The sequence below is a fragment of the Brachyistius frenatus genome, unplaced genomic scaffold, assembly GCF_029030835.1.
Source record: "Brachyistius frenatus isolate BFR_SWC_R1_liver_20210118 unplaced genomic scaffold, ASM2903083v1 Contig_43, whole genome shotgun sequence".
In the NCBI taxonomy this organism is placed as follows: domain Eukaryota; kingdom Metazoa; phylum Chordata; class Actinopteri; family Embiotocidae; genus Brachyistius; species Brachyistius frenatus.
In genome coordinates this window covers 2,865,081-2,877,848 of record NW_027210642.1, presented here as the reverse complement: position 1 = coordinate 2,877,848, position 12,768 = coordinate 2,865,081, and the positions used below count along the sequence as shown (strand labels likewise).

At 45.1% G+C, this 12,768-nt stretch overlaps 3 protein-coding genes across 5 annotated transcripts in view; 1 reads left to right on the top strand and 2 right to left on the bottom strand.

The window, feature by feature from the left end:
- The window catches only part of kcnt2b (potassium sodium-activated channel subfamily T member 2b), a 44,044-nt gene extending 43,049 nt beyond the window's left edge, over nt 1-995 (top strand). For all 3 annotated transcript variants that reach the window (XM_069702970.1, XM_069702971.1, XM_069702972.1), the window contains 2 exons: nt 6-90; nt 190-995. In XM_069702970.1, the coding sequence (XP_069559071.1) occupies nt 6-90; nt 190-307 (203 nt within the window). In that variant the 3' untranslated portion in view covers nt 308-995. The remainder of the gene's footprint in view (nt 1-5; nt 91-189) is intronic.
- A 4,024-nt stretch (nt 996-5,019) lies between these two features.
- Nucleotides 5,020-8,952, bottom strand: LOC138623438 (E3 ubiquitin-protein ligase TRIM39-like). Its single transcript, XM_069702974.1, has 6 exons — nt 7,804-8,952; nt 7,479-7,574; nt 6,670-6,900; nt 6,567-6,589; nt 6,364-6,482; nt 5,020-6,082 (listed from the first exon to the last, which is right to left on the bottom strand). Exons 1-6 carry the CDS (start codon nt 8,347-8,349, stop codon nt 5,523-5,525), a joined length of 1,575 nt encoding a protein of 524 aa, XP_069559075.1. The 5' UTR covers nt 8,350-8,952; the 3' UTR covers nt 5,020-5,522.
- A 130-nt stretch (nt 8,953-9,082) lies between these two features.
- Nucleotides 9,083-12,553, bottom strand: gipc1 (GIPC PDZ domain containing family, member 1). The gene is made up of 7 exons (XM_069702977.1): nt 12,133-12,553; nt 11,855-12,040; nt 11,548-11,728; nt 11,281-11,393; nt 10,957-11,038; nt 10,692-10,828; nt 9,083-10,388 (listed from the first exon to the last, which is right to left on the bottom strand). Exons 1-7 carry the CDS (start codon nt 12,430-12,432, stop codon nt 10,371-10,373), a joined length of 1,017 nt encoding a protein of 338 aa, XP_069559078.1. The 5' UTR covers nt 12,433-12,553; the 3' UTR covers nt 9,083-10,370.
- Nucleotides 12,554-12,768: the final 215 nt, after the last annotated feature.

The window sequence follows — 12,768 nt, the reverse complement described above, 5'->3', positions numbered from 1 at the left end:
GTCAGATGGGATGACAGACCAGGGGAACAGACTGTCATACATCCTCATCAACCCTTCTCCAGACACCAGACTGGAGCTCCATGATGTTGTGTGAGTACACAGCACCACATATAATTGGCGGCACTGTGAAATACACACACGTGAAAACTGCCAATATTAGAGGGATCTATTTTCTGCCGCCGTCTGCAGGTACCTGATCAGGCCAGACCCCCTCTCCCTGGTACCCAATCAGGGGAGCAACAGGAAGTGCAGTGCTGGGCTCTCAGAGAGCCACAGGTCCGATACGCAGGACAGCACCCATCTGTGAGAGACACGCAAAAAAAGACTAATATACTGTCAAAACAGAGAGAGGAGAAGAAACAACAACAACAACAACAACAACACTATCGAGCTAGAGAAGCTAAAATTCACAAAACAGTGAGAGAGAAAGGAAAACGGACAGATGGCACATAGCCCTCAAAATTTCTCCTCGTTCAGTCTCAGTGAACTCGGAGGTGCGACACATGCATGGACCTTTTCTATAACAACGGGAATGTTTTATTTATGCACCTTCCTATTTTCAAAGCGGAGAGCTGCGGACACAGAAGTGCATTTAATTAAAAGATGTATGTATTTATATCCGTGTTTGTGCATGTTATGTACTGCATCATGTACTGTGTGTGTGTGTGTGTGTGTGTGTGTGTGTGTGTGTGTGTGTGTGTGTGTGTGTGTGTGTGTGTGTGTGTGTGTGTGTGTGTGTGTGTGTGTGTGTGTGTGTGTACGCGTGCGTGGGAGGGTGGCTGGATGAATATGTTTGTGCGCTTATGGATTCAGAGCAAGACACTTCTTTTTTTTTTATCATTTTATGCAGCCAAAGGAACCTGCTGCCAAATGAAAGTGAAGGGATGTGTTGTTGTGTCCTTCTCTGTGTCGTAGGTGTGTTCCATCACCACTTTAATGTTGTTTGGCGTATTTGAAAGAGACGCTACAGTCTACACACCCCGGTTTGGTTTTTTTTGGTCATCACACTTCCTTTCTGAAACTTTCTACCTGTCGCTCACACCGTCAGACACACACACACACACACTCATCGCACGTTCACCAGCAGCGGAGGAATCCAAAGAGCACCCGTGTCATTAACAGACATAATTAGACAGCGAGCTTACATCGTCACGGCAGGGCATTCAGTCACACTGCTGTCAGAAATATGTCTTTTTCTTTGGGTCCCTTTCAACAAACCTGACCTGAAGTTCATCGTTCGCCTGATTTCTTTCCTTAAAGGCCCGCCCTCTCCGCATGCTTGTATTGACACGCATGTTAGAGATGCAGGAGATGGACACAAGAACAGGAATATATACTGTAACATAATAGCATTCAGTACAATAGCCCTGCAATAAAAACAACCTTTGTGAAGCTCATAATGCAACATTTTTAAAAGCCGTGTCGTTTAAGTTCTCAGTTTTGAAGTTGAATTATAAGCTTCACAATTAAGTATTAGCTGTATTTATTGCACACTGCTATAAATATCCACTTTAACAAGTAATTAGTTTGCTAATGTAGATTTAAATCTGTAATATAATTTGGTTTTCAGTAAGAAAATAGTCAGATTTCTCTAAAAAAAAATGCACCATTCTTATCAGTCTGCACAGCCTAGCTTGAGTTGTTTAAACAAATGTGAGGTTTGGTTCTATTATATTCAAATAAAATTATTTGTTACTGTGGACATTTATGCTGTTTATTTATCAAGGATTTGCAAGCCTCTGTAAATCTTTCGCGCGATAATTCAGAATGTGCCGTTTCGCATAGAAATGGTGTGCAGCCATGTGGTGGGGATGCAAATTGGCATCCCTGCCAACACCACTGCTGTAGCTTTAGTGCCATTATACCAGATGAAAATATGTATATATTAAAGTTAGTCCATATAGCTTGTCATCTGTTTTGGTGTCAGTTTGTGCAGCTGTAAGTGGTATCTCTTCAGAGAATTTGACCCAATGGATTAATATGTTTAGTCGTACAACTGTACATAAAACTACTTGTGTTTGTAGCCAAGAACAGCCGTGCTTGCAATAAAAAAAAAAAAAAAAAATTATACTGTTAGCTCGAGATCGCGAGTTAATGATTTTGTTATCTGCAGAAAACAAAGCTCGAGAGTACGAGGTAAATTAACCTGTCAAAAACAAGCCAATTTATTACATATCAGTAGTAGTGGAGGAGCAGGTCCTCTGCTTAAGTTCATGTAAAAATACCTGTAATAATACTCCACTAAAACAGAGTAGTCCTGCATTGATAATGCTACGTATTATCAGCAAAATGTACTAAACATTTGAAAAAGTGCAGAATGCAGAAAAATCCCCCTGTTAGTGACACTATTATAACTTTTCAGATTAGTAGCCTATAGCTGACGCACGTGTAAGTAGAATTTTTAAGTTGGTCAGAGTGGAGCTACATACTGTAGAATTTGTGAAGTAACAGTACAAAGCATAAACTTTTCCTCTGAATTATTGGAAATTCAGCAGAAATTGGGCTTTTATTTTTTCATGATAACAACATAAATTCACTCGTTATCACGAGAAAATTTGATATTTAACTCGAGGGGCCCTTTCTCAGTTTCTATTGAAATACTGTCTCGTATTTTTAAAAAAGCACAGCCGTTCTCGGCTTCTGTCGAAAATACTTTTTGTTTGCTCAGTGTTACAGGTTGTTTATCTCGAAATATGGAGATAACAGCTTGTTTTCTCGAGATAATGATATAACTAACACGTCTTCAGATAATGGCGTAAAAAATTAGAATCGCAAGCACAGTCTTTCTCTGCTTCTGTTCTTTGGTGTGGTCTATTGAGCTCGCATACCAGAGCTTTTTTTTTTTTTTTTTTTTTTGCTTTGATACATCAACACTGTGAAACACTAAGTGGCTCTAATTGATCCACTGTAATGTCCCCAGGTTCATCAAGGACCACTCAGTACTGCTAACGTGTTACAAGTCTTAATCAGGCAAAGTCTAGCATGACCTTTCACGTGTGTGCTGTTAGTTATGTTTCCATGGACAAAATAGAGAGTGTGTTTTTAAGTGGAGGTCAGCTTCCAGGGCAATTTCTTTACATTCATACTATTTGCCTTCGTTGCTTTGCACTGTCATTCTCAGGGTTTAGAAAAACCTACAAAATCTACATGTCATAATTATTACCACATTTGCTTCTTTCATTTGCTATCATGAGGTGTGTCTTTGCCTGCTGGAGGTTATTTTATGGAAAGCCCAGTTTACACCCGTCACAGTGACCTGAAGTACACGTGTACGTGTACACACACACACACACACACACACACCGATATGAGAGCATGGGTGTGGCCAGACTGCAGACTAAACACTCAACTGAGGCTGAATCCAACAGCTCAGCCTCAAACTGTGCAGACTGAGTCAGAGGAAATGGCGGCTCAGCCAGTCAGCCGCAGGCTTATCACAAGAGCCAACAGAGGCCTGAGCGTGGAGGAGGCCCCCCACCACCCAATGAGAAAACTGATCAACTGTTGCATGGACCCAGGGCTGAGGTGAGAGCCTACACTTCCTTTACCTAAATTGTGGACTGTTCAAATGTTAAACAATGATCTTGCGAAGTACAAAGTTGCAGAGACTGATACGACAGAACGGAAGCAAAAATCCTTTGCAGCTTCTGAATAATGAAACTGTTTCCCCTGTATTTACAGGCGTCGCAAATATTGGCAAAGAAGAATCTAACATCGTTCCCCGTCATTCATCTTGGTAAGAGCTCTGTGTTTTTCTGTTATAGTGTCATAAACCCTTCGTCCTGCTCATATGTCCATTCCTGGCCACACAGGCCTCTCCTCTCCAGTTGTTCTGATATTTATCTGACTGTGTGGTATTGACCACCACTGATGCGCCACTTTCTTTCTCTCTCTGTCAGACGCCACCGACCTTTGTAGCATAAATCAGTGCGCCCAGCAGGTGGGCGCTCTGGTGCGGATGGGGGCGATGAACCTGCTGATTAACAACGCAGGGTTCCCTGAGCCAGCGACACCCTGCAGGACACCAGTCCCGAGGACACGCAGGATACCTTCAACAGCGCCGTCACGGGGTCCTGCGAAGATCAAAGTAAGAGCAGAGAAGGATTGTCACATTTGAAACTGTGAACTTCAAAACTGCTTCAAATAAGAGAACGTACAATGAAAGTTTTCCGTTTCCTCCTGCTGACTTTTTCTATTCCTCTTTGTGGTCATCGATATCCGGTTCTTCGTCACCTTGAACAGAAGTCATAAAAGAGTCGGATGTCTTCTTCCCTCTCATCTCCTACATCAACAAGGTAAGTAACAATCTGCTAACACTTAATCGAGGGGAATATCCAGCTATAACCTCAACGGTCCCCTCCTTTTCCCACCACTCCTCTCCTCCTGGGCTTCAGAGGAGCTGAAGAAGGATGAGATCCTGTTTTCAGGGCTGCACCCTGGCTGGCAGCGCACGGACATGGGTGGAGAGGAGGTGAGGCAGCAGGTTTCCACTGACCTCCAGGATTCCCCCATGAAGGATACGAGGAAACAATGTAGAGGAACCCGAGTCAGCCCTGAATGAGAGTTTACTTTCTTAATCGAGAAGCACGTTAACGTTGTAATCTTTTATACGCAATGGTTGAGTGTTTGTGCAATCACAGTGTGGTTTCTAAAAAAGATAGCAAAGACACAGTTGGACGAGTTATTGTTCAATCAACACAAACCAGAGAGAAAAACTAAGAAAGTGTTCTCGTGGGGATAAATCGTGTTACAAAACAGGCTTCATTCACGAAGAAGGATTTTATTTGCAGCTCAGAACCGATTTTGAGTTTCACACCTTATGCTGGTATCAGATAGTTACCCCGCCTTAGATGTTCAAAACAATTAGGTTACACAGAGCGCGATGATCACGTTAGAGAGATCCCAAGAAAATACACAATCACATTTATTTCTCAATTAAAATATGGGTCAAATGTGAAACTGTCCCTGGCGAGGAGTGGGTTTTATTTTTTTTTTTTTTTTTTTTTGGGGGGGGGGGGGTTACTGTTCAGACTACAATTTAAAAACAGATCCGAGTCATACCTGAGGAGGAAACAAAAACGTAGATCGGGACTATTCATATCACGAAGAACCAGTGAGCTGGCCTTCAGGTAAAAGTGACAATAATTGTGCTCTTGTGTAAGATGTCGTATTAACTGCGCGCTTGTGACCACCAGGGGGAGGTTGATGTCCAGGAGAGTGGTGCAGAGGATGCTTACTGTGGTGGCATCCCTGACTGAGGAGAAGAGAGGAGCCTTCCCGGATTATGAGGGCAGGTTCGTCCCCTGGTTGCTTTAAAACAGCCACTTTGTGCTTCGTAGACTGCAGTCAATCACTAACGGAATCCAAGTGAAATAAAGTCCTTATTGTTGTAATTACTCTGCTTGTATCCTGCTCATTTTACTCACAAACATGCACCGATATCATCGGGGTAAATGGTTGATTCACACCTGGGCGATTGCTTAAATTTGAAATACGCTGATGTCCTATGTAAGCATTTGAAATCACCACGTGGCACTGTTCCACACAGCCACCTTGACGGGGCAGATTTGAAGAGGGTTGGGATTGTTTCCGTTGATGTTTGCTCCGGGGCAGAAGAAGGGGTACATCTTCTCGGTGAAGAAGTCAGTAAAAGTGTAGATGGGCTTCATGCTGCCAGAACTGGAGAAGGTCACCTCCCCGGAGTCGTAGTCCAGCTGCACACGGACTCGAGTCAGCTCGCCCTCCAGGTGCAGCGGGGTGCTGGGCCTCGTCATGGCCGCGTACTCGCCCTCGTAGTGCGAGATCATCCAAAAGCCGCCCTCGGGGCAGCCCGAGATGTGGCCTTTCCTGTCAATGGACTCCTTGACCACCCCGAGCATCCAGTCCACCTTGTCGCCCACCTCCACCTCCCAGGCGTGGCGGCCTGAAGTGAAGCCTTCCGAGCCCAGCACAAACACAAAGTGGCCGAAACGTTCGGGATTGTCCGGGAGCTGCTGCAGGGATCCACCATTGGCCACGCTGGTCAGGTCTGAGGAGAGAGACAACCAGGAGTAGGCAGTGTTGGGGTCCAGGGTGATGGATGCTGGAAGGCAAAGAGGATAAGAGATGGTGATTTAGTGATGTAGGCAAAAGAGGGAATAAATTCCACTCAAAACTCACGGCATATTGCTTTATTTACGCAGAAGATTTTTTTTTTTTTTTTAAATCCTTCACTGACCAGATTAAAAACAACACTCCAGTGAGGATCGACCGCACAGCAGTCATCCTCAGGGTCAAACTATTGATTGAGTGAAATAACTACACCGAACCGTTTTATAAAATTACACGACACGTGTTTCACACGAGAGTCAAGTGAGTGCTCACTGTACTGAACCAGCTCCGCCATCTTCTCCCACACATGGTACTTGAGGGAACTGACATGCTTGGCCACATTTACAAGAGCACCCGACACTTTTACTGGATCCTTCTGTGGGAGCTGAGCTCTGTAGGAGGAAAATGACAAGAAGGAGTCAACCAGTACTGAACATTTACTAAGGTGAAGATTATAGAGCAGAAGATTTTCTTACCTTTTCTTTGTGTTGGCATAATTCTGAAAGAAGACGACAAACGATTATAAACTGTGTGCTGTCCTGATCAGGTGGTTTCAGAGAGGAAAAACATTTTACTCACCTGAAGGAAAAGAGCGTCGCTGGACGCGAGCTCGTTTTCAATGGCGATGACGGCATGAGAGAAGGTGAGGATATCCCTGGTGATGCTCTCGGACTTCTTCTTCACCAGCTCTCTCTTGTCCTCGTCCTCCTGCTGCAGGACGGCCAGTCGAGCTTCCTCCTCCCTCTGGAGAAACTCCCGGAGCTGCTCAAACTGCTCCCTGATCTGCTTCTCTGTGGCCCGAGTCTGGTTCTGGACACGCATGGAAATATGGATCAACACGGAAACACATTGAACATACTGATAACGAGCTGTAGTCTGTTGTTGTAGTCTACTTATACTGCCTTATCTTCAGTGCCTTGTTTTATATACGCCTCCTTAGCCAAAAAATAAATTAAAAGAATAATTTATTTGAGTTAGATTTAAACTCACCTGTACATCTTAAAAAAGTAAATCCACCAAATATTTTGTACATTAAATAACCATAAAACAAACAAAAAAAGTAAAAACATCATTAGCCCGTTATGACTGTAATTTCCTCACTGCCTTCTTTGGCATCTTTAAAACACTCACCTGTTGGATTTAATCTCCCTTTTCTAGTTTTGCGTCTAACATATCCTTTACTGCAGTTGAAACACTGAATTACTGACACGGTAGCTCTAAATGCTCTCGTCCAGTCCGAGAACTTCATCCTGAAAACAAGGCAGCTTTCCTGACACCTCGGCTGACGTGTTTACACACCAACAGCGCACGGCTCCGCTTCGGTCACAGTCACGTCAACGGTCATGCAGGTACTCTGGTGTTTCGTGGATCTGTGTGTTTGTTGATACCTTGATGTGCACAGTTGTGTCATCACACTCCTGCTTGGCTTCATACAGGCGACGCAGGTTTGTCTTCAGAGGACTCAGCTCTTCCTTCAGCTCTGCCTGCAGAGGTGAGGGTGGAGAAACTGCCATGAATGTCACAGGACATCCAGCATGCAGTCATATTGAGTGTAACTTGCTGCTGCTGAAGTCTTAAAGCAGTAACCTGACATTTAAAAAATTAATTAATTAAAATAAATACATTTAAAAAAAAAGTGGATTGTAACGCGAGAAGCTTTCCGTGCATTCCCACGGGTGACTGTGAACATGTTGATAAACGGGAGCACAGTACCTTGAGATCCGGAACCGCTTCGTCCAGGGGACACACTCGGTGTCCCTGGTGCTTCTTGGAGGTGTGACACACACAGCACAGGACTTCAAAGTCATCCAGACAGAAGAGCTTCAGCACTTCCTCGTGTGTGGTGCACTTCACCTCCACTTTCCCCGCTTCCTCCCTCGTCTCATCACCCCCAGCAGCTGTGCCAGTCGCGGCTGCCCTGCGCCCCTGCTCCTTCAGGAAGGTGTCGGACACGTTCTTCAGGGCCAGGCTGACCGTGGGCTCCGACAGGGAGCACTTCCTCCTGCAGATGGGACACTCGCGCCTCGCCCTCTTCTTGTTCCAGAACTGCTGAAGACAGGCCCGGCAGAAGCTGTGGCTGCACTTGAGCACCACGGGGTCCCTGAAGATCTCGCAGCAGACGGGACAGGAGAGCTCCTCTTCCAGCATGGAGCCTGAGCTTGAGGAAACGGCCCGCGGACGAACGGGTGAAGTCGCCTTCGGGCTCTGGAAGAAGGAGAGTTTCCCAGGCTGGGAGGAAGCTCGAGGGCGCAGTGCCATGGCGGGTTCCTGTTGTGGGGAGAGCTGAGCAGTCTGTTAGGAAGTAGAAGTGCTCTCCAGGGAGTCCACAGAGTAATCTGGGAACACTTTCTAAGCAACCAGGGTTATAGATCAACAGGGACTTGAAGAACTGGTTCACTTCTAGTAAATAAAGGACATGTGATCACCCCTCATCTGCCAGCCACAGCAGGACTTTAGGAAACAGGACGGACTCCAAAACTCCTGCATGTTTCTCTTTCTAAAAAAAAAAAAAAAAAAAATGTAGCTCTGCTGCATGAAACATCGTTTAACATTTACAATCCGGGCAGTTGTAACTTGTGTCGAAGCAGGACGGTTCTCTTCTTTGATTGAGGCCTGTAAGTGACCCCGCTGAGCTCGACCGGCACTATCAAGTTTACCGAGGTAGATCGGATTACATTACCTCTGATGGCCCGCTGACACTCGAAGTGATTTCGCTGTCTAGTTAAATGTCATATATATTTCAGGAGGACACGGGAGTGAGAAGGAACACAAACACACAAGCGTCCTCAGGGACGGTTTCTGTGACTGCTGGAAAACACTCCAGCTTATCACAGTCTGTGTTTCTACTTCCTCTTCAAAAGAAAGGAGCTCAAAGTTTCAGACAACCTGATCTAAATAAACATGTTTAATAGACTAAAACCGGTGGGATTTGTCAAAGTAAAACTGCACAGTTCTGGTGTTGTGTTTAAGAAAGACCAAAGAGAAAGAAAAGTGTTCTGTGCATGTTATTATTGCATTATATTTTGGACATTGACATCAGTGTAATACAAAGCCATCAAAATAACATATTCTTCTTAGTGTTACAGTGTTCTAGCATCAGTTTCATTACATAACCCATGTAGATATCCATTAACTCTGAGGAATGAAACAAAACTACAAAATAGCTTCATACGTTTGGATATACTAAAAAGGTTAACACCAAAAGTTTCTTTTTAAGACGTGTGTTTACCTAAACAGGTGCAACTTTGCCCGTTTTTTTTCTTTTCTCCTTTCTATGAGCAACACGAGCGACTGCAGCATGATGGAAGTCATTTGGTCTCATTCTGCTCCAATGATCCTTATTGTTCAACACCATGCACCAGACTGCAAACAAAATATATAAAATGAATGAAATAAGAAGAAAAGAAGGCATTTTGTTCTTAACAGATCCTTTTTCTTTTCTACACAACTACTCCATCTACTACATTTTCTTCTTTAATACTGCTCTCTGTATTAAAGTAGTTGCAACAGTTACACCAACCTTGTTTTAGAATAGACAACACATCACTTTATAAAAACAAATAAAAACAACCAAAAAAAAACAATAAAACAACACTAGCCTTAAAAAATAAATCCACAGACCTGGAAACCACTTCTCATCCATCATGCCTTCAATTAATGTAAATTAACACTGATTTTCTTTAACACTGTCAAACATATGAAAGGCAGGAATGTAATGCTTTCTGCACGGTTAAATTCATCACGGCGTGTGGAGTGTGTTAACGGTGAACAAACACCACCGAGCTACAGTTTACAATGACCCCTTTCCAACCACCTTTTATTTTTTTATTTTTTTATACTTTGACCTAAAAAAAAAAAAAAAAAAAAAGGAACATGAAACCAGCAGAATCCATCAGGAAGATAAAAATGTAACAGCTCATGCTTGTAAAACCGATCCATAACAGTAACATCAAGTGGCTCAGGATGACACTGTACTTCAGGGAGCCCGATGCCCTGTACTGTGCAAGAACTGCTCAGCAGGTGAGGTACAGTGCAATCTACTGTATGTTCGCGTCTGTTGTTGCTTTACAGCGCAGTGCAACACAGTGTAACGTGGAAAAAAAAAAAAACACTGCTTTTTGCTATACATATATATATATCAATGTCTACTTCGTGTTAGCCATTGTTTTTCATTTCTCCCATTTTAGAAACCTGTGCCGTACTTGGCTGTACTTGTTCCACTGCCAGCAACTACAACAATGACATGCAGGGTCATGTGATGCGGTCAAAGGAGATGCTCGTCAGGGTGCTTGTCGTTTCTGAAAAAAAGAAAAAAAAAAAGGAAAAGCTGGAAGACAAATAAAAGCACTTGGGAAGTCATCACAGTCCCCTTTCACTCCCAATTAACTGGATTATTCTTTGTCGCAGAAGAGTCTCCCAAAAGGGTACAAACTCACAAAAATAGAAGGAGTATACACCGGAATGAAAACAAACTCATGACGGTAGTGTTGTGTTTTCTAGTAGTGCTGAATGCCGCGGGTGTTATGCGCGCGCACACACACACACACACACACACAGAGGTCATTCGGCTCCATTAGTTTCTGTGGTTACACCCGTCCAACCTTTGCATCGCCGATCGCACCCCAGACGTCGAAAACAAACTCGTCGGGGAAGGCAAAGTCCCCCAAGGTTTCATCTAAAGCCTCCGCAAACTCATCTGGGTTCTTTTTGTCTTTTCCCAGCTCCACCATGGTAGCCGCTGAGGAGACGAGAGAGGACGTTTAGAGAGCAGAGAACTTAAAGTTACACACTAATATGACACCAGTCGAGCCAAAATATACACACGCGCGCGCGCACACACACACACACACACACACACACACTTACCCAGCTCGCTGTCTCTGATGCCCATATAACTCTCAAGTAGGTCATCCACCTTCTCAATGGCCTTTTCCTCGAATGCAGAAGGCTGGAAGGACAAAATCCAACAGACATACTCAGGCAATGCAACACAATTCAATTTTTTTTTTAAACAGTACAAAGAGCAGTTAATCCACGTGTGTGTGTGTGTGTGTGTGTGTGTGTGTGTGTGTGTGTGTGTGTGTGTGTGTGTGTGTGTGTGTGTGTGTGTGTGTGTGTGTGTGTGTGTGTGTGTGTGTGTGTGTGTGTGTGTGTGTGTGTGTGTGTGTGTGCGTGCGCGTGTGCGCTCACCAGGTCCTCCACCGTGGCAGGACCTTTAGAGCGCAGTCGAAGTGTTCCTCTGCCGGTACCCAGCTGAACCCCTGATGACGACCTCGAGCCTCCGGACCTCTGGCTGATCATATCTACAAAACAAAACAAAAAAACAATGTTTCGAAATCCATCAACACTTTGAGAAGTCCTAAAAACAAAAGAATCTATTCAGGAACAGTGTAGCTGAACTATCGAACAGTGAACTTGTGATTCAGGTTACTTCATGCATCTTCCTCTCACACTTACCGAAGGCTTTGAGAGGCTCCGTAAGCTTGATGGTGAACTCTTTTCCTTTGGGAAGCTCCTTCAGCATCTTTGCCACCTCATAGTGTCGACAGCCAATAAGGCGATGACCGTTGATCGACTCGATCATGTCACCCACGTTGATGACCTGGATCTGGTGGATAATGCTTCCCTCACGGATCCTCTGAAAAGCAGCAAAACAAATAATTGATCCGGCTCATCGCTTTCTTCCCTAATACAGTCGTGCTTTTCCCTGAAGAGACTCGAGTCGATAGAAAAACCATGTCGCGACCATTTTAGCACGCCTCACCTTGATGAAAGCGTAGCCGGCTCCATTATCGGTTATCGTCAGCCCGAGGGCATCTTCCCCTTTGAAAACGTCTATTTCCTTCCGCTGGCCTTTAATGTGGGCAAATATAAAGTCCTCAAGCCCGATCTGACCTCCCAGCAGTTTATCCATGTCCACCTTGTGAGTGTTCAACGTGCAAAACATGACCTGTGGAGACACACGCAAACATCAAGTCAAATGTCATCTCGTTTTAAACTCCTGTATCGTCACACCCCGTCACCACCTGCAGAACGACTCACCTCAGACGGTGGAATACCAAAGGCCTCGCCGATCTTGGCGTAGAGCTCCCGCACATTGCTGAAGCCCTCGATGCGGCCTGTGGGGCTGCCGTGAGCCAGCTGGGTGTGGAAGATGAGGCGAGGTCGCATGCTGTTGGGAGGTGGAGGGAGACCCTCGGCGGCGGCGCCCTCTCCCAGTCCGACAACACCTCCGTCCAGGCCGTCCATACCCGCCACATTGAGACCTGCGCGGATGGGCTCCGCTTCCTCGTTCTCGACCAACGGAGACGCCTTCTTCCTTCTTCCCAGTCCCAGAGGCATAGTAAGTCCCTCAGCGGGGGGGGGGGGGGGAGGAGAAGGAGGAGAAGGAGGAGAAGGAGGAGGAGGTGGAGGAGGAGGCCGCTCTGGAGAGTTACGGAGCTGCAATCCAGACCAACATACACCTGTTCGGCCGAATCAGCTGCAGGCCGTCTTGTTGGATGTTTATGCCACAGGAAGTGTAAGACCGGCTTAAAAGCCGTCTGAACCAGGCGCTGTACGGATTTAGAAACCCACACATCAGAGCAGCTCACATAGCTGGATCTCTGGAGTCCAGCGGTCTGCAAGTGGGAGATGTTCAGCTGTAAAACACACACAGACAGAAACTTCATCGTGCAT

What these genes read in the sequence shown, in the direction of transcription:
- LOC138623438 (XM_069702974.1), bottom strand. Translation starts at nt 8,349, where the DNA reads ATGGCACTGCGCCCTCGAGCTTCCTCCCAGCCTGGGAAACTCTCCTTC. An exon ending in AAGCGGTTCCGGATCTCAAG is followed by an intron (nt 7,575 to 7,803) that starts GTACTGTGCTCC and finishes TCACCTCTGCAG; the next exon opens with GCAGAGCTGAAGGAAGAGCT. An exon ending in ACACAACTGTGCACATCAAG is followed by an intron (nt 6,901 to 7,478) that starts GTATCAACAAAC and finishes ATGCGTGTCCAG; the next exon opens with AACCAGACTCGGGCCACAGA.
- gipc1 (XM_069702977.1), bottom strand. Translation starts at nt 12,432, where the DNA reads ATGCCTCTGGGACTGGGAAGAAGGAAGAAGGCGTCTCCGTTGGTCGAG. An exon ending in TTGGTATTCCACCGTCTGAG is followed by an intron (nt 12,041 to 12,132) that starts GTGAGTCGTTCT and finishes GTGTCTCCACAG; the next exon opens with GTCATGTTTTGCACGTTGAA. An exon ending in GGAGCCTCTCAAAGCCTTCG is followed by an intron (nt 11,394 to 11,547) that starts GTAAGTGTGAGA and finishes TTTGTTTTGTAG; the next exon opens with ATATGATCAGCCAGAGGTCC.